The 21,314-nt window shown below is 43.5% G+C and overlaps 1 protein-coding gene and 1 non-coding gene across 3 annotated transcripts in view; both read right to left on the reverse strand.

Annotated features, from left to right (window-relative positions):
* TMOD2 (tropomodulin 2) overlaps window positions 1–21,314 on the reverse strand; it is a 53,830-nt gene that overhangs the window by 26,812 nt on the left and 5,704 nt on the right. Inside the window, exons 2-5 of one of the 2 annotated variants that reach the window (XM_060097338.1) lie at window positions 12,473–12,667; window positions 10,843–10,999; window positions 5,900–6,022; window positions 3,501–3,587 (exon numbers count right to left, since the gene is read on the reverse strand). In XM_060097338.1, the coding sequence (XP_059953321.1) occupies window positions 3,501–3,587; window positions 5,900–6,022; window positions 10,843–10,999; window positions 12,473–12,598 (493 nt within the window). In that variant the 5' untranslated portion in view covers window positions 12,599–12,667. Of the gene's footprint in view, window positions 1–3,500; window positions 3,588–5,899; window positions 6,023–10,842; window positions 11,000–12,472; window positions 12,671–21,314 lie in introns of both variants that reach the window. The other variant, XM_060097339.1, reaches the window with a different exon arrangement.
* On the reverse strand, window positions 17,155–17,226 carry TRNAE-UUC (transfer RNA glutamic acid (anticodon UUC)). The gene has a single exon. It is a non-coding gene; the product is annotated as a tRNA-Glu (tRNA).

A 21,314-nucleotide genomic window follows, 5' to 3' on the forward strand; every position in this document is an offset into this window, starting at 1 on the left:
AAGTTTATATAGAGAGGCAAAAATACTCAGAATAGCCAACACAATACTGAAAGAGAAGAACAAAATTAGAGAACTGACACTATCCAACTTCAAGACTTAAAGCTATAGAAAGCAAGACAGTGTGGTATTGGTGAAAATATACAAATAGATCAATGGAACAGAATAGAGAATCCATAAATAAACCCACATAAATATAGTCAACTGATCTTTGACAAATGAGCAAAGGTAATACTGTGGAGAAAAAAATAGTCTTTCAACAAATGGTGCTGGAACAACTGGACATCCACATGAAAAAAAAAAGTGAATCTAGGCACAGACCCTACACTCTTCACAAAAATTAACTCAAAATGGATCACAGACCTAAATATAAAATGCAAAACTATGAGATAGATAGATAACATAGGATAAAATCTAGATGACCTTGGGTTTGGAGATGAATTTTTAGACACAGCCCCAAAGGCATAATCCATGAAAGGAAGAATTGATAACCTGGATTTCATTAAAATAAAAAATTTCCACCCTGCGAAAAATACTCTCAAGAGAATGAGGAGATGAACCACAGACTGGGAGAAAATGTTTGCAAAAGACATACCTGATAGACTCACAAATGTAACGAACAGACTAGTGGTTACCAGTAGGGAGAGGGAAGAGGGGAGGGGCAATATAGGGGTAGAGGGAATAAAAGGGTTATTATGGGATTATTTGAAATCGTGTGTATGAAACTTTTGAAATTTGTAAAGCACTATAGAATTTTTTTAAATCTTTCATTCATTAAAAAAAAATCAGAAAAAAAGACACATCTGATAAAGGCCTTATCCAATATATACAAAGAATTCTTGAAACTCAACAATAAAACAACCTGATTTTTAAAATGGGCCAAAGAACTTAACAGATATCTCACCAAAAAGGATATACAAATGACAAATATGCATATGAAAAGATGTTCCACATCATATTTGTCAGGGAAATGCAAATTAAAATAATGAGATACCACTACACATCTATTAGAATGCCCAAAGTCTGGAACACTGGCAAAACCAAATGCTAGTGAGGATGTGGAGCAACAGGAACTCTCATTCTTTGCTAGTGGGAATCCAAAATGGTACAGCCATTTTGGAAGACAGTTTTGTGGTTTCTTACAAAACCAAACATCTTGCCATAAGATCCAGCAATCAGGCTCCTTGATATTTACCCAAAGGAGCTGAAAATTTATGTCTAAAACCTGAACACAGATATTTATAGCAGCTTTATTCATAATTTCCAAAATTTGGAAGCAACCAAGATGTCCTTCAGTAGGTGAACTGATAAATAAACTGTGGTATATCCAGATAACAGAATACTATTCAGCATTAAAAAGAAATGATCTATCTCTACCATATGACTCAGCAATTCCACTACTCGGTATATGTCTGAAAAAAAACAAAAACACTAACTTGAAAAGATATATGCACCCCAATGTTCATAGCAGCATTATTTACAATTGCCAAGATATGGAAGCAACCTAAGTGTACATCAACAGATGAATGGATAATATATATGGAATACTACTCAGTCATAATAAAGAATGAAATTTTACCATTTACAACAACATGGATGAACTTGGAGGGTATTATGTTAAGTGAAATAAGTCAGATAGAGAAAGACAAATCCTGTACGATGTCACTTATATGTGGAATCTAAAAAATAAAACAAATTAGTGAGTATAACAAAAAGGACAGACTCACAGATACATAGAACAAACTAGTGGTTACCAGTGGGGAGAGGGAAGGGGGGAGGGGCAAGACAGGGTAGGGGATTAAGAAGTACAAATAAATAAACTACAGGGATATATTATGCAACACAGAGAATATAGCCAATATTTTATAATAACTATAAATGGAGTATAACCTTTAAAAATTGTGAATCACTATGTTGTATACCTGTAACATGTAATATTGTACATCAATTATATCTCAGTAAAAAAAATAAATGATCTATGAAGCCATGAAAAGACATACAGCAACCTTAAATGCATATTATTAAGTAAAAGAAGCCAGTCTGAATAGGCTACATACTGTATGATTCCAACTATATGACATTCTGGAAAAGGCAAAATGATGGAGACAGTTAAAAGATCAGGGGTTGCCAGAGGTTAGCGGGGAAGGAGAAGTAAATAGGCAGAGCACAGAGGAATTTTAGGGCAGTGAAACTACTCTGCCTGATACTGTAATGGTGGAAACATGTCATTGTACATTTGTCCAAACCCAGAGAATGTACAACTCCAAGAGTGAGCCCTAATGTAAACTATGGACTCGGTGATAACGATGTGTCAATGTAAGTTCATCACTGTAAAAACCGTACCACTCTGTGCAGCATGTTGATAATGGGGGAGGCTGTGCATGTGGAGGGTCGGGGGTATATGGGAAATCTCTGTGCCTTTCTCTCAATTTTGCCGTGAAGACAAAACTGCTCTAAAAAAATTAAGTCTTTTAAAAAGTTAATGATATGTGTGTGTATGTGTATGTATAAAAGCCCAGAAGGTTATGCACCAGACTTTTAATAACAAACATGTTGTCAGAATGTTACCCTTTGATACTGAAATTAAAAGGATGAACACGTTTCATCTGTATGCATAAGAAAACAGAGGGTAAATAAAAGGAATATTGCTCATTGTCTGGGTAAATTACCCTGTATAAACAGCAATTGATAAATATACTGCTGAGACTAGAAAGCATTGCCCAAATCACCATCAAAGAGAATAAAATATAATTAATCTAAGAAAAGCTGTGATCTTCTGTGAGTTTTCATAGTACCTGGATCACACTGTACTGAAATTACCTCATTACTGATCCATCCCTCCCACAGATAGATAAGTTCCTTTGGGCAGGGACCATCTTTTTTACCTTTGTACCTAAGCCTAGAACATTCCTGAAACAGCAGGTATTTAGTAAATGACTGACGAATGAGTCAGAGAGTCTAATGAATTGTACGTTTCTCCAGAAAATGGTGACATAGAAGATAGCGGTCTGGTACATCCTGTGCCAGCAAGTCCATGCCAGTGCGTCTTTCATGCTCTCCGGGGGAAGTGGGTATTCAAATTCTAATGACAAACATCCGTTACTGAGACAAAAAGGCACTCAAATAGAGTAGGAAACTTATCTGATACTAGAGTTAATTAAAACATCGTTAAGAACATAAAACTCTGCATTCTGTGCTGACTAAGCAAACTTTTTTATCAGTAATTTTCTCTTTTGACTGAACAGACCTATCAAGACAGTGTGTTCTGGGCAAAACACTGATTGGTACTAGTTACGCTGCCAGACAGAGCTCCCAGTATTGGCTAGTCTATCCTGGTTTGACTGCTCAGAGCCTAGTGATCCTTGGTGAACTGGCAAAAACCACCGTCAAAGCCTAAAAGAATTCTGGACTCCCCAGGGGGCCCAGTCAACAGGCCTCTTTCCTACCAGCAACACCGGGAGGCTCCCAAGTCTCATAAAACCACAGATTTCACGTCAGCTTACTTCTCACATGCCCTTTGCCGCCTTTCGTGCTGGCCGTTTCTTCATCAAACTTGGGATTGTTGAGCAAATTGTGTACTCCAAGAACAGCTGAAAGCAAAGATAATCAGTGAATAAACCTTAAGTTTGAGAAAGCGTGTTAAGACGTCCACATTGTTAATTTGCCCCTCGAAGAACAATTCTTCATAACATAAAGATAAGTCTCTAGACCCTCTTGCCTTGCAAAGCGCATGACACATGTATAGTATGAAATAAGCTTATTTAAAAAAAAAAAAGAAACCCTCCTCCCAAGACCACTGGCAATCTTCACATGTCTTTCTACATCTATACGTGTAGAATCATGTAGGATCTGAGGGACAACGGTCTCGTCATAGCTCCACACTGAAAATCTGCATAGATGTCCTAGTTAAGCAGATTCATCCCTTATGTTTCCTCATCTGTAAAATGTGAACGTAGGACTGAGTCTAAGGATAGTTTAAGATCTAACATAATACATACTATGGCATGTAGTTTTTCCAGAGACAAAGAGCAGAAAGATCACGGGCCTTTTCCAATGTAAGCCTCCCCATCTCTCCCATCTCTCAGTACCAAAAAGAGTGGTTCTTTTCCCATCTAGAACATTCCAGGGTGGGAAATAAGAGATGTCAACAATAAGAAGTCAGATAAGCAGGCTGAGATTTTTGAGTCTCTTGTACTACATGGAACTTACACCAGGGGGCAGTACAGTATGCAGGGGACAGCACTGCGGTGACAACACTGAGCACGCTCTAAATGCAACTGCCCAGCTTTCCCCTGGCTGAGGAAATTCCAGGTGAGAAATTACGGTGGCCGCCTGGGGAAGGATCCCAGAATAGTCGGCCAACAGGTGGCAGAGGCGCACCTGAGCTCCTCACGCGCTGTAATCTATACCTTGGAAGGAGGGGGGCAGCCCGTACAGCTGAGAAAGGGCAAATGCTCAGAACCAGAACCAGTGAGTCTAGGGGTTGAGAGTGGCAGTCAGGAGCAGTCAGCCAGAGCTTAAATCCAAGCTCTGTCACGTACTATCTGTAGGACTTGAGAAGTTGTTAAATGCCTCTGAGCCTCAGTTTCCTCATCTGTAAAATAGGGATAATAATTACACTTTACCTATTACGAAGGTTAAATGACTTCCTATGTGTTAGACGCAGGTGCCTCAACTCCTGCAGTGACTTCTGAGAGGGTTTCAAATATGTGAGCTTAATATTGACCACTGATATCATCATAGAAGGAATGAAAATGTAGCTGAGATGGCTGGCATGCTATTAGAATAAGGCATAGCTGGTTCTCCTGGGAGGAAGGAGATTATTATTACTTACGTATTCCAATGGAATAACAATGTGAGAATTCTTGCCAAAGCTGTGGACTGTTTCTCAAAGCACCTCTATCCTGGGAGGACCTAATGACCCTAATAATCCAAATTTCCATCCAATGAGTACACAAATATGCTGGTACATGCATGGAATCTTTTTTGAAGGAAATGTAAGAAATGGGAGGGGACTTAGGAACGAGGGTGAGAGACTTTTCATTACATATTCTTTTGTACTATTTGGGGTTTTTTTTCTATCTGTACGTATAACCAATTCACATAATTCTTATAATTACTGTATTGTTGCTATTGTTAAGAAAACTAAAAAAAATCAGCAGATTGGGCTGAATATGGATTTACTTTACTGGGGAAATGTAACAGTAAATTGGTCCTGCTCCATGGTTAGGCTAACAGAATCAAAATTGAACAGTGACTGTGGGGAAGAACAAGAAATTTTGTGATGGAAACGGAAATTCTGTGATGATAAAATGCCAAATGTGGGTCTTCCCTGGTGGCGCAGTGGTTGAGAGTCCGCCTGCCGATGCAGGGGACACGGGTTTGTGCCCCGGTCCGGGAAGATCCCACATGCCACAGAGCGGCTGGGCCCATGAGCCATGGCCGCTGAGCTGGCGCGTCCAGAGACTGTGCTCCGCAACGGGAGAGGCCACAGCAGTGAGAAGCCCGCGTACCGCGAAAAAAAAAAGAAAAAAAGCCAAATGTGAAGCTCTTTAGAAAGCAGAAGCGCTGTAATTTTATTAAGTTCTGAATACTCCTTCATATTTATTCTCTTTGATTTCTCACAGTAACTCTTGGATTTTGTAGGACAAGTACTATTGGGAGTACTTTATAGCTGAAATATGATTTTACATTTTACAACTGAGATACAGCAAAATGTTTGTTCAGAGAGGATTAAGTCACCTGCATCCAGCCTTATAGCTGCCTAATGGCTGAAGTCAACCTGGTATCACAGTAACAACCAATAGTTACACAGGAGCTCAAAGGCTGCTGCGAGGGGGGTCAGTGCCTGTCTGGAGGTCACAGAGCCAGACAGGAAAGTTTCCCAGAGCTGAGGACTAACCTGCAAGATCGTAGAGTTCGGTGTCAGAGGCGCTGGCCAAAGCTTCTTCCAGTTCTGGGTCAAGGGTCACTTTTTCTTCTTTATGAGTTTCTATGGGCTTTTCTTTGGGGATAAAGACTCTCCCTTTAAATCAGAAGAAAAACAAAAACCATTGTGTGCTGCTGCCTTGTTGTAGGGTAAGTGAACTAACCAGAGAATGTGCAGCTCTGGCCATTAAGAGCTGAAGCATTAGACCATTGCACATCTAACTGGGATTCCTTAATTTCTGGGATGATGCCAATATCAATAATCCACTATTAGAGAAAGGAAGGTCAGAGGAGGAATCCTGCATTCTGCAACACAGAGATCTGAGGCGGCAGAGAGGGAAACAGGGGCTTCTACCTCCCTATCATGGGCAGCATTGCCCTTAGACCTGGGCAAGAGGGGCCCTGCCATGAGCCCTCTGCTCTAGAGGGGCCCAACTCTGGTCTCTTCTGGATGCACACCCGTCCTCACTGCCTGCATCCCACTGAGGGAGGAGTCATGGGGACAAAGGGATATTCCCATCCAGAATACAGGCCACCTGCTAGACTATACCCCAGGCACCCAGGGCCCTGCAATTCCCTGCCAAAGAGCCCTGAACCTGCTTCCAGGGCCTGCATGAGTCCCTTCCCCATGTCCATCCTCCTGAAGGCAGGTCACACTGCTGGGGTGTGTACCCACGGGCCAACAGGATGCTGTCTGTGAGTGAGTATGGATGAAGCCTGGATATGGAGGCGGGTGTGTCAGCCATGGTGCTTGAGGCCTTGGCAGTGCAGAAGGGACCCATATCCCTATGTGGAACTCTTGGAAGTCCAAGAATATTGGCCTAGGTAGGAGGACAGCACATATTTTAACAGTTTGTTAGCTTTCAAATATTTATAAAAATGGCACATGGACTTCTATTTGTATTCTTGCCTTGGATCCTGCATATAGGGGGCAGATGCGTCCAAACAGCCCCAGGGGCTCCTGAGACAAACTGGTGATCCCCCTCCTAGAGTTTTCCTCCTACCAACTGAGATTGTAGGCAACCAGCATGTTATATCTAGGGTACCTGACTAGTGTAGTGACCTGGAAACACAGTCACCTTTCTAGAGCACATCAAAGTCAGCCTGACTTAAAAGGAAAAATCAGGGTTGTCATATTTAGAGATGTAGAGTTCTGAGCAACAACACACCATGCTACCCAAATATGCATTCTCTGCCACCACCTCCCACTTCATCCTGTCAGTCTGACTGCATTTATTTTGCCCCCTACTCACTTCTGAATGTGCTGAAATCTACAGCACCACCACAGCTGCCCCCCCTCCGCCCCGCCCAAACCTCTGGACTGATGACCACAGTTCTGGGAGGATGGCACATGACCTTCTAACTTCCAGCCAGGCCAACACAGCCACATCCCATGTGTGCAGTGGCTCCTCAAGGTAAACCCAGGCCACCACAGAGCCACCATAGGATACCCCAGCCCTACTCACACTCTTTTCCAATTCCTCCCAGCTTTGACTCTTGGTTTCCCTCTTTGTTGGAGCTGCTCTTACCTCTTGGCATGATCTTTGAAATTGGCCTCTTCCATTTTGATCATTGGAGGTCCCTAAAGACTCACCCCTCTATTGCTTTTCCTCTTTGTCACCTTAGAACAGACAGCTGGCTCTAGCTTCAGACAATCAGAACCCAAGCTCTTGCCAGGTCTCCTGGGCTAGCCTGGCCATCCCCACTCTCATGGGAAAGGAAAGGGACATAACCCAAGTCAAATACTCCCTCATGAAAACTCTCCAGGAGACTCCCCTGGTTACAGGGCTACATACTTCCTGCTGGTTTACCAGATCTTCAAATGGTTGGATACATAAACAGGGGCCAGGAAGAACTGGGCACCCCAAAAAGGCACCACTGCTGTGGTCAGTCTGGGGTATCCTGACCACAGGGTCTCTATCACTGACCATCATATAAGCTGCCACATTTCCCAGAAAGAAGGGAAATAGACTGGGAAACAAAACAGGAAAATAGCCAGAGAATAGAAAAGGAAAAAAAATCAAATCAATCAATCAGTCAATAACATCTCAGACACTGAGGCTCCTCCCAGACTTTTGCGTAGTGTCTGCAGCCCGAAGCATTTTCTTGCTGGTGCCAAGATCTTGGATCCAGAGTCAAAACAGGGTTTCTGAGTTCCTAACTCCTGGTACCATTTAGGATTACTCTGAACACTAGGTGCGCAGGTGGCCCAGCTACCAGTATTCAGGATAAATGCTACTGCATATCCATTCCTGGGGTCCAACAGAACGAGAAGCTCTAAATGAATAAAGTAGCCTAGCAACCTGAAGGCCCAGGGCACCTGGCATTCAGAACTGAGGCTGGGCAGTCCCTCTCCCGAAGCCCTCACCACAGCCCCTGCATCACCGCTGTTCTTCCAGGGGCCCTGCACACGCCTCGCTCTGATCTGCTCTTTCTGGAAAACACGCTCTCTGCTCATTGAGCTCAATCATGTTGCTTCTCAGCCTTCTCCTAAGCTCCCTGGTGCAGCTGTACACCCCTTCTGTACCCCCATTTATTACTCTGACTGCTCCTGTACTCCTAACCCCCTAAGAACCAGCTGTAGATTAACCCGGATCAGGGGGTAATTTACCATAGCTGTTCCTCAGACCGCTGCTCTGAGAACAGAAGACAGCAGCTTCCCTCTTATTCTTCTTTCACTACCCTAACACTGGATGTTAACTGGGATTTTATTGAAGGTTTGACATTATAATTAATTTGTTCCTTCACAATTAAATTAGTCTAACAATAACCATGCTGCCATAGAAACAGCTCCGTACTTCTACAGCAATCCTCGGTTATTTGCCCAGTTTGTCGGTGCCCAACTTTACCTTCTTAATAAAATGACATTATGAGTGGTGCACAAGCCATTGGATGTGCATGATTCAGAGCAGCTGGGAGGCTGCATAGAGAAGGCAGCAGCCGGGCAGCCGGTGCTTCTGCTCCCCATGGCCACGGCACAGAAGCTCAGAGATGGCATTTATTCCAATCCACGTTTACCTAGTGCCTCCCCTGTGTCAGTTTCTGTGCCATGATGCAAGAGAGACACAGCACCACTGTTAATCTCAACCTCCTATGGAAAACACACAAATCCTAAAGTGAGTAAACAAAAGGATGAACACTGTCACAGTGCTAAGAAAGCAATAAATGGGGTCTGTTTTAGACACAGAGGTCAGGGAAAGCTGGAGGCGCTGACATTTAAGCCGGAGCTTTTAGGAGGTGAAAAACAGGGATGCGGGACAGAGGGAAGAAGACCCTGAGATGGGAGAAGAACTTGACAAGTTTGGGGAACTAAGTGAGGACAGTGGGGCCCAGGCTTAGTGAGGGTAGGAGAGATGCAGTCAGAGAAGTGGGCAAGGTGAGCTCTGCCAGGACTGTGAGGACCACGGCAATGATTTGGGACTTTAAGCAGGGAACTGACATGATCTGATTTGTGTTTTAAAAAGACCGTAGTTACTATGAAGTTATCAGTGATTCCAGTCGTATCTTTGGGCCCAAGTCACTGCTTATAGCTGAGGAACCTGGACAGGTGACTGGTGTCCACTTTTCCTTCAAAGAGGAGCTCAGGGTCAGGAGCTGGGGAGGAGGATTTTCCTTGTCTTAGTTCAGAGTTCACCCACTGTGTGGAGACAAATCCCCTTACTCCTCAGGCCTTTCCAGATCTATCAGAGTGTTTCTTGCTGGACCACATGCTCCTTGAGGGTAGGGCAGGGTCTCATTCCCTGTGGTCCGAGCACATGGCACAGGGCTCTGCACCCAGAAGGTGGTTGGTACATGCTGGATGAACAGATGATTGACCGCACTGGTCTCTAATGGTAGCAACTGGAATAGAGGCAGCGCCTCGACCTGCAGTAGACTCCTGAAGCTAGGAAAGCCCCAGGCTAAGAGGAACATGCCAATGCCATGAGACCCTCTTTTAAGCCTAACGCTACTTTACACTTCCAAAACTGATTCTTGGGGCTTAAGATTTTTTTTACAAAACTAATGTGAGTACCATTACACTCTAAGTATTCAGTTAATTAGCCTACATATTCCTTTTTTCTTTCCCCCTTACTCAAGCAGATTATTTTTATAAATTATGGTTACCTGCATGTATTTCAGAAGCAAGATTCATACCTTTCTAATGACAATTTTCTTTCTTTTGAACTGGTAGCTTTTTTGTTGTTGTTGTTATTCAGATCTTTAATTTCTCTGCACAACAGTCTGTGTTTTTTTTTAATTTTATTGAAGTATAGTTGATTTACGATATTATATTAGTTTCAGGTATACAACATAGTGATTCAATATTTTTATAGATTAATTTCATTTAAAGTTATTAAAAAGAATGTTTATATTTCCCTGTGCTGTACAGTAGATCTTGTTGCTTACTTATTTTATACATAGTAGTTTGTGTTTCTTAATCCCATACCTCTGTCTCACCCTTCCTCTCTTCCCTCTCCCCTCTGGTAACCACTAGTTTGTTCTCTATACCTGCAGCCTTCATATTCTGCCATGGTTCTTTTTTTTTTTTTAATTAATAAACTTTATTTTTTGGAGCAGCTTTAGGTTAGCAGAGGAAAGTACAGAGAGTTCCTGTGTCCCCCCCACCCTTCCCTATACTCACAGCCTCCTCTCTATTGACAGCCCGCAGCACAGTGTACATTTGTTACAAGTGACGAACCCACACTGACATCATTATCACCCCAAATCTACAGTTTACATTAGGGTTCACTCTTGGTGGTGTACAGTCTGTGGGTCTGGACAAGTGTACACAGACATGTATCCACCAGCCACGCTTCTTTTTAATACTGAATCCAGTTCGTGGTCTTATTTCCCCCTTTCAGGCCAGTTCTGTTACTTGACCTTCCATGACAAAACCTTAGGAGTACCTACATTCCCAGATGCTGCCTGTGGTCTTACCTTTCTTTTCTCCAGTGAAGGGCACAAAGTCTTCCCTGTCTTTCTGTTCTAAAGCCTCCTTCTCCAGGTACATGAGGAGGTGCTCGCGGTCAAATGGGCCGGTGGCTGCTTTCTGTGTCTGGTCTTTCTGTCGAAATCCAGCTGGCAGCAGTGCGCTCTGACAAGACAGAGGCGTGAGCAGGAAGCAGGGTGTGTGCCTGACTGATACCTGTTACCCCCCCTACCCCTGCTGTGTATGGAGAGATGTGGGGGTGAGCTGAGGGCTAGGGCTCTGGCATATCTTTGAGGCCCCACCTGCTCTAACATTCTGTGCTGAGACGGGGGCTCCTGGTGAGCTCAGGCAGAACACACATGGCTGGAGCAGCCTGTCTCCTGCAGCGGCCTTCTAGAACGTGGTAGCAAAGGCCAGCCGCCCTTCACGACCTTTTTCTTCGTAGATCCCTCTTAGGTTTGGCCAGGTCTGCACCCAAAGTGCTCCCAGGCAGGTGTGTGGATGAACCAATGCGACCACACTCTGTTATTTCTAACCTCCCCTGGGAAACATCCAAGCTGGTAAGTGAGTATTATGGTAGATGTTGATACCTGCTTGATTAAATATAGAGGTATCTTTCTTAAGTTTAAAAAATTTAAAAAAGGATACTAGTATTTTTTTAAAGTAAAAACAATATCTAAATTATCTGGCATAATGGAATATCATATAAATATTTTAGTGACATTTTTATTTATAGTAAAATCACTATTTTAGATGCTTCCTATTCTACATTTGAGATAATATTAGCAGGGCTGAGGAAAGTGCTTGCTAAACAATCACTATAACAAGTTAATTACCTTTTCAAGAGCTCATAAAAATATGAGAAGCTCCATTTAAATTTACTTGATATTATGGTTACATTTATTTATTTTATTTTATTTTATTATTTTTTTAATACTGAAAAAAAATTTGGTTTTGGCCATACCATGTGGTATGTGGGATCTTAGTTCCCCAACCAGGGATCGAACCCGCACCCCCTGCACTGGGAGCATGGCGTCTTAACCACTGGACCGTCAGGGAACTCCCTGGTTACATTTACTCTAATCTATCCATTGTTGTGGGATCATCAAAGATTTCAAGTTGTTTATACATGTTAAAGAAACAAGATATAAAAAAGATCTGCTTTTGTGGTTAAAGATCTGGTTTAAATACCATCTCTGACATTTACCAGTATAGGATCTTACGTAAATTACTTCTCCTGGTGTGTCTCCTCATTTATGAAATGGGGATAATACAATTTATCTCAAGCGCTTCTGGGCCCAGCAGAGTATATGAATCATAGAAGAAACTCAGTCATATTTGTTTCCTCTCCCTCTTCCTTTCTTTTTCCCTAAGTCAGTCTAGTCCTTCTTCAGCCAATGGAAAATATTTTCCCCCATTTACATTAAACTGGTTTTTGAGAAATACAATTGCTGTATCATAGATGTGGCAACTGAGGTTCTCCATGGGTTTATAAAAGTAATGACCCACAGCCAATCAGGGAAGAACACATAATTTGCATTTAGAGATCAGGAATTCCTACACTATTGTTTAAGGACCACACCACACCATTTATCCCATCCTATCACTAACCACCTGCTTCAGTTCCAGGTCACTAACCTCGGGATCTAGGTCATCAAGAACATTTTCCAACTGTTTCAGTTCATCTTCTGAGAGTTTGCCAAGAAGCTCATCTTCATCAATGTTCTTGTATTTCTCCAGGTCTTTCTGAAAGGGGAGTGCCATGGTTTCCTATACGCCTTTCTCATGGGCCATGAACATTTAACTGCACCAGCTTCCTGAGACTTCAGAATACTGCTGAGAAGAAAGAAACACTGTTATCTCCTTTGGGTAAACAGGACTTATTAGCAGGAGACAGGCCTATGCTATGTGCCAGTGGGATCTCTCCCCTGACGAGTAACTCAACAAAGTAAGTAATAGCACCTTCATTCGCAGAGCAGCCTGACTGCTTATAAAGTATTTTCATGTATGTTATCTCACTTATTTAGATCTTTACAATGACCTGGAAAGGAAGCCTGGACAGATATCGATATCCCATTTTACAGATGAAGATTCTCAGGTCGAAGGGGCTGAGCGCCTTGCTGGAGGGGCTGGAGCTGAGATGTGCTAGGCCCTTGAGTCCCTGTGTAGTGAGTGCCTTCCCACCAGAGGACTCTGCCTCCTGCTTTCTACAGAGAACAATGAAGAACAATGCACTAACTGTAAGGCAGTGTAAGGAGAAGACTTGTGTCTTTTCAGAGGGAGAGTGATGTGAAGAATACAAAATGGGGTTCATTCAGGAAAGAGTTTGGACGTCCATGTGAGAAAGCATCGTCCAGAAACTCCCCTGCAATTAAGCTAAGTAAGAGTCTAAAATCCTGGTACTCTCTCCACTTTTCTCCCTCTTTTCTTCTTTCTTCATCTCCCATTCTCTTTCTTGTCCCATTTCCTTTTTGTGTCTTAAGCCATCTTCCCTAATTCTTTATACACCTAGTCCATTCTTTTTTTCAACCTCCTCTTTTTATATGACCTCCCTCCTAAACTTCCACTCAAAACAAAATTTTTCCTCAATCCCTTCTTTCTGGCAGAGGATTTTACAGATTTTCCCTCAAAAGATAATACTGCATTCAGGAAATAGCAATGTGCTTAACTGATTGTGTTTCTCCTTTGGCCGTATTAATATCAAACAGATCTTTCAAGGCAATGAATACTTGCTGTCAACCTACTATTTGCCAGGTATGGTTCTAAAAAACAGGAATACACAGATAAAACAAGATATGACCCTTTCCCCAAGGAGAACACAACTCAGTGAGACATACATATATAGGGATACTACCACTGGATAAGTGTGTGGACTAAGAATGCCGCCTGCCATATCAGCAAAGGATGCAACCCTCAAACACTACAGCCACCCTCAGGGGACTCAGGATGGGAAAGAACAGAATACTGGACCTAGATAGTTAACGTGTATATCACAGGAATGACTTCAGTGAGTCCAGACTTTTGCATCTTCCCCTTGTTGACTTAAAAAAAAATACATGCACAACGTGAGAGTTGCGAGTTAAATTTTATTTGGGGCAAGATGAGGACTGCAGCCCGGGAGAGAGCGTTTCAGATAACTCTGAGAAACTGCTCCAAGGAGGAGAGGGGAGGAGCTAGGATATGTAGGAGTTTTGCAACAAAGAGCTGGTAATTGGGAACGTCAAAAGATTATTGTTAAATAAAGAAAACCGGACATCTCAAGTTAAGGAATTTAGTGCTTTTCTGTGTATGGGAAGATGCAAGAGTCTGGGCCCACTGAAATCATTCCTTTGATATGTACCTTATCTATCTGGGGCCTGTGTTTTCACATCCTGAGTTTCCTCAGGGCTCACTGCAGGGAGTGGCTGCAGTCTGCTGGCTGCTAGATGGCAGGTATTCTTTTCAGCCCCGAGTTCCCTCAGGGCTCACCAGCTCACGTTGGAGGACTGCAATCATTGGTGACTGTGACATCCTCTGTTTATTGATATGGCAGGAAATATTCCATATTCCATTTATAAATATTCCATTTATCACCCTACACAGAAAAGTGCTGAATTCATTAACTTGAGATGTTTGGTTTTAACTAATAGTAATTTTTTGACGTTCGGACTCCCTGGGTTTTGTAGCAAAAACCCCCATACATCCTGGCTCCTGTCTACACAGCTATCTGAGAAACTGCCTCCTGGGCTTGAGTCCTCAGAAAGTCCACTGAAGAAAACATAATTCTCAACTTTTAGGTTGTGCTTTTTTTTTTTTTTTTCAGTTGACAAGTGTTATAACAGAAGTCATGTACACAGTAGGTTTAAAACACACGAGGAAATAATCCTTGGATGGGGATAGGGGTTTTGAGTTGACACTGAAAGAAGTTGTGTTTCAGCCTTGAAGGAAGAGGTCCTAAGGTGGATGTGGGCAGGGAAGGCTCCTTCCAGGAAAATGGAACAGCATAAACAAAGGCACAAAGTTAGAAAGTACATGATGCTTGGTGAATGGCTGGTGTGGCTAGAGGGGAGGAGGGGGAAGAGGAGAGGAAACAACTAAAGATGAGGAAGGGACAACTGTGAAGGGCCTTCCCTATACGTCTTGCCAAAGAACTTGGGCTTTATTCTGTTGGAGATGGGGAGTCACCACAAATGTTTAAAGTAGAGGAATTGATCTGCGAAGACCTGTTTTCAGTAAGGTAATTCAAACGGTAAGAATGAAAAACAGGTTGTCATGGAAAGAGACTGGTTGTAGGCGGGGCCACTTAAGAGCTATTGGAATGTTGTTCCTCTGTCCTTACTTCAACTGCTCACCATGTTCCAGTTTGTGGTTTTTTATTTTGGTGTCTTTTCCATATACAATGTAACTCTCTTTCCATCAACCCACCTTCTTTTAAGTTTTAATTGTAATATTCCAGTAAAAAAATAAAGCCAGGGCCTCCCTGGTGGCGCAGTGGTTAAGAGTCCGCCTGCCGATGCAGGGGATACGGGTTCGTGCCCCGGTCTGGGAGGATCCCATATGCCGCGGAGCGGCTGGGCCCGTGAGCCATGGCCGCTGGGCCTGCGCATCCGGAGCCTGCGCTCCGCAACGGAAGAGGCCACAACAGTGAGAGGCCCACATACCGCAAAAAAAATAAATAAATAAAATAAATAAATAAATAAATAAAGCCAAACCAAAACAAACAAAAAAAATCCTCTCCCACTAAAGTCAAAGAAACCAACTGGGTCGTATACACTTTGTTCTGGTCCCAACTACCACTAATTTATTGTGTGAGTCTAAGAATGCTGCCTGCCATATCAGCAAAGGACGCCCTCAGCCACTTATAGCCATCCCCAACAGTGTACCCTGAGGGGACTCAGGATGAGAAAGAACAGGATACTGGCCCTAGATAGTTAAGGTGTACATCTGCCAGGCGCTTAGCCTGAACTGACTGAATTACCCTATCCAACAGATTCTAAGATGCACAGTTTTCCACACCTAACACTCAGAAATTGTGTGTCCTGCAACTGATGGTCCTACAATTATTACCGACCCAGCAGCGGTCAAGATGTCATACTCGTCATTGCCTATGTATGCATAAATAACAAAAGCACCAGCTTCAGAACTAGCAAAAGGCGTGTCAGGAGCTTGGAAAATATCTCAGGGACTTTTTTAAATAGTGGAATACTCTTTTAAAACCTAACATAATTTACAGAGTAGGTTTAAGAGCCAACATCAAAGGCTTTTAGTTCTTTTACAGATTTTTTTTTTTTAATTACCACTCTTGATGGCACAGAGGAGATACTGTGTGGAAAAGACCAGACACTGATGAATATGAGTCATTCAAAAAGCTGGAGTCTGAACATGAAGAAGCTTTAAGAATATTAACCAGGGGCTTCCGTGGTGGTGCAGTGGTTAAGAATCCGTCTGCCAATGCAGGGAACACGGGTTTGAGCCCTGGTCTGGGAAGATCCCACATGCTGCAGAGCAACTAAACCCGTGCGCCACAACTACTGAAGCCCACGCGCCTACAGCCCGTGCTCCGCAACAAGAGAAGCCACTGAAATGAGAAGCCCATGCACCACAACGAAGAGTAGCCCCTGCTGGCCGCAAGTAGAGAAAGCCCGTGCACAGCAACGAAGACCCAACGTAGCCAAAAATTAATTAATTAGTTTTTTTAAACAAAGAATATTAACCCATTCATTTCCATTTTCCATCTTATGTATGCACAGAGGTGATATATTATTTTTTAAAATGTACTCATAGCAGCTTTATCTGTAATAGCCCAAACCGTAAATAACCTGAATGATCATTAGTAGGTGAGTGGATAAACAAATTGTGGTATATCCACATAATGGAATCTACTCAGAAATAAAAAGTAATGAACTATCGATACACACAGTAACATGGATGAACCTCAAAACAATTATACTGAATGAAAGAAGCCAGATCAAAAAGAATGTATACGGCATGATTCCATTTGTCTAAAATTCTAGAAAATGCAAACTGCTCTATATGACAGCAAGCAAATCAGTAGTTGCTTAGGAATGGGAGAGAGGTAGGGAGGGCAAGAGGCTTACGAAGGGGCATGAGGAAATTTTGGGGGTTTGATTGTGGCGATGGCTTCACAGGTGCATGCATATGTCAAAATTCATCAAATTGCATCGGTTTAAATATGTGCAATTTGTTGAATGTCAGTTCAAAAAATCTATGTGTAAATCTAAAACAGCTCTTCAATAAAGTAAAAAAATTATATTTTTAAGAAGGGTCACTTTTTTTTTTTTTTTCTTTTTGGCCACACCATGCGGCTTGCAGGATCTTAGTTCCCTGACCAGGGATTGAACCTGGGCCCTGGCAGTGAAAGTGCCAAGTCCTAACCACTGGACCGCCAGGGAATTCCCAAGAAGGGTCACATTTTAATTGGCAGCATTCTTCTTCTCAGTGGTATGTAAAATACTGGTGCATTTTACAACTGATGGTATCTTAGAGTGGATAAGATTCTATTTGCAGTTCTATTCCAGGATTCTACAACTATGCCCCAACTTCTTATCTTCCCCTGAAACAGACTTGCTCTCCTGGTTTTCTGGATCATACTATTAATCTACCAGTCAGTCACTGCCAAAACTCAGACCACTTGAGTTTCTTTTCCTTCTTTCCCTGTCTCGTTGGTTAACACCTCCTGTGGATTCTTATTGCACAATACTTTTCACACCATCCCTTCCTGTCACTCTTGCTTTAGATCTTTGTTCTTTCAGACCTGGAGTACTCTCATTGCATCTTGAAAGGATTCTATTCTTCCCTCTAAGCCACCCGGAGCACCATGGTTAGATCATCTTTCTTCACTCTGCTAACAAGCCACTTCCCTGATTAAGGACTTACAATGGCTCCCTCTTGTCTACACAATGCAATTCAGACAGTCTACCATCCCAAACTCCTATTATTTGGCTTTGATCTGCACTTTCTATTTTCTGTCTTCATTACTTTCCTAGGGAGCCCTCCAATCCAGCCAAAATTGTTTATTCACTCTCTGTGGTCAGCAGAATAATGGCCCCCTAAAGATGTCCATATGCTAATCCCCAGAACCTGGGAATATGTTACTTTACATGGCAAAAGGGACTGGGTGTGATTAAATCAAGGATCTTAAACTAGGAGACTATCCTGGATTATCTGGGTGGGTGCAATGTAATCACAGGGCTCTTAAAAGATGGAAGAGGGGGCTTCCCTGGCGGCGCAGTGGTTGAGAGTCCGCCTGCCGATGCAGGGGACACGGGTTCGTGCCCCGGTCTGGGAAGATCCCACATGCCGCGGAGCGGCTGGGCCCGTGAGCCATGGCCGCTGAGCCTGCGCGTCCGGAGCCTGTGCTCCACAACAGGAGAGGCCACAACAGTGAGAGGCCCACGTACCGCAAAAAAAAAGATAGAAGAGGAAGGCAGAAGAATCAGAGAATGAGATGTGATGACCAAAGCACAGGGACAGAGTGATGCAATTGCTGGCTTTGAAGATGAAGGAAGCGGCCGAGAGCCAAGAAGTGTGTGCATCCTTTAGAAGCTGGGAAAGGCCTGGAAATGAATTCTCCCCAGAGCCTTCAGAAAAGAATGCAGCCCTGCTGACGCCCTGATTTTAGCCCAAAGAAACCTGCTTTGGACTTCCAACCTCCAAAATTGTGCGATCATAAATTTGTGTTGTTTTAGGCCCCTGCATTTGTGACAGCAGCAACAGGAAACGAATATCCTCTTATTCATAGATTTCCAGTTTCCAAGATGATTGCTCTGGATACCTCGTTTGCCCTCCCAATTCACTTCCCACCCTACTCTGTACCCTAGGAAGATGCTGTATTTACACGGCATCAAGGCTCCCTTGCTCTCTGGCTTCTGTTTGGCCAACAGGAGGCACTAGCAGGAAAACGGAGGGCAGGCGGAGAGGGAGGTTGGTCCAGGAGGCCACACTGCCTACCAGGAAGCCCCCTCTACACAGCTGTCCCTACGCCCTTGCTGACTTCAGGCCTGGGGGTGGTGAAGGGTTCCTATGTGGCTAGTGCCAGATTTCTGCCTTGTTGGATTCCTCAAACCCTCCCTACAACTTTGTAAATAGCCTCTTTATTAAAATTCCCTCAAATTATTCAGTTTGAGTGTGTCCTCTGTTTCTTGTTGGGACCTTGGCTGATATAGTAATATTACTTGGAATGCCCTTCTCTACTCTCATGGTCAGTCCATGTGCTCTGCCTTTGAGACCTGGCTCAGATCCCAGCTCTGCAGGACCACAGAACGTCAGGGCTGAGTGAGGCCTTAACGATCATCCAGTCCAGCAACACAGATGGTTTTTCTCCTGCTTCTCCAATCACTCCTTGGTCTCTTTTGGCAATTCTTCTTCCTCTACCTTAAATACTGGCATGTTACAAGATCCTGTCTTAGCATTTCTTTTCTTACACTGTACACTTTCCCTGGGGAAACTCATCCCCTCCAAAGTTTTATTTATAATCCATAACCTGAAGACCCCCAAATCCATATCTTTGATCTAGACTTTGTTCCTTGAGGGTTATGTCCATATATTTCCACTGCCGAACCAACATCTCTACTTCGCTGAATCAGCCATCTCAAATGTCAGAAGTATACACATCATCTTTCCTTCCAAATAGCTTCTCCTCTGGAATTTCCAATTTTAGGAATTTGGCCAAGAAACCAGGGAGCCATCCTTGACATCTTCTCTTCCTTGTCTTCTCCCCACCCACCAATAACCAAATCTGGTCCACACCTAAACATGTTGAGAATCCGCCTACGTCACTTGCCTGCACTTCCACATCCAGCCTTAGTCCATCTGCATCCATTCTCCATACAAATGGCCAAAGTGATCTTTTTAACCAACTCTGCCCTAGTTACTTAAAATCCTCCAGTGGCTTCCCTTCGTTTGGAGGGTAAGGTTCAAATTCACAGTCTGACCTCTGTCATCCTCATCAGCCTCATCCTGCACTGCACTCCCCATCTCCTCCTGGCTCCAGCCCCCTGGACCACTTCCAACTCCTGGATCATGCCTTATGTTGTTTCCTCTGCTCAGAGCACTCTTACCCCCTCTTTCTCTGGCTGACTGGTAGCCAACTCACCTTCCAGTCTCAATGTAAGCTTCAATTCCTCAGAGAGGCCTTGTGCAGACCCCCAGGCAGGTCTGAGTCACTCCCCACCCCATGGCACACCCCTTATTCAGAGCTCTCCTTGACTTTATTACAATTGCTTGTCTTATCTCTGTCTTCCTTGCTAAGCTCTGTGAGGGTGGAGACTGTATCAGTTTTAGTCATTGTTATAATCCTGGCTCTCAGCACAGGTCTTGACCCAGAGAAGACATCCAACAAGTATTGTGCAACAAATGTCAAAAGAAGGAAATGAGCTCAGAGAGGTGAAGTGATCCGTTGGTCCAGAGATCATTCCACCATATCCACAGCCTGCACTCTCTGTCACGGAACTTTCTGAGGCCACCTAAACGCACAGAAGTTGCTCTGTTTCCTAAATCTCGTTGCCTATGTCACCAGTTGAGTGTTCATCCCTCTCTCATTATTTTTTTTTTTTTTTTTTTTTTTTTTTGCCGTATGCGGGCCTCTCACTGTTGTGGCCTCCCCCGTTGCGGAGCACAGGCTCCAGACGCGCAGGCTCCGGACGCGCAGGCTCAGCGGCCATGGCTCACGGGCCCAGCCGCTCCGCGGCATATGGGATCCTCCCAGACCGGGGCACGAACCCGTATCCCCTGCATCGGCAGGCGGACTCCCAACCACTTGCGCCACCAGGGAGGCCCTCTCATTATTTTTTATGTATGCTACATAAATGGTTCTCTCTCCAACTACACCACCAACTCGTAGAGGACAGGGATGACGTCATAATTCTTTATATTCCTGGGCTTCTTGTATATACATTCAACAAATATCTACTGAAAGTCCACCTTTTCCAATGCTGGGACAAAAGCAGTGAACAGAACAGATGATATCTTGTGCCCTAACTGAGCTTACAGTTTGATAGTGAGAGAGACTTTAACTAAGTAGTTACAATAACATGTTAATACTATGTAACAGTACCTGTTAAAACAAATTGCATATGTTGTGCCAGTGCATCAGGGGGGTCTTAAAGCCAGAGGAGAAAAAAAAAAAAACAGTGTATCCTCCGGGAGCACAACTCTGATTTAAAGATTTGGGGGAAAGCTGGTTTTACTTTTAATAACAAATATAGATATATGTGAAAACATTATTCACATAGCTTTTAAAGTCAAATCACAGATTTCTAGCTCATGGCTAGCCTGCTTTAGCCCCTACCCAGGCCTCCCGGAGTTCATATTTGTCCTCTTCGGAAAGTTTCCAAAGAGTTGCCACAGTCTCACCTCCGGCAGAGTGTGTCCCATGGCAAGCTCTCAACGTGCAACAAGAAACTAATATGCACACTGCAGTGAAGCAAGCGCCAAACAGAGCTTCCAGGAGTCCAGGTAGGTATGTACGTACACCAACCGG

The sequence above is a fragment of the Mesoplodon densirostris genome, chromosome 4 (assembly GCF_025265405.1).
Source record: "Mesoplodon densirostris isolate mMesDen1 chromosome 4, mMesDen1 primary haplotype, whole genome shotgun sequence".
NCBI lineage: Eukaryota > Metazoa > Chordata > Mammalia > Artiodactyla > Ziphiidae > Mesoplodon > Mesoplodon densirostris.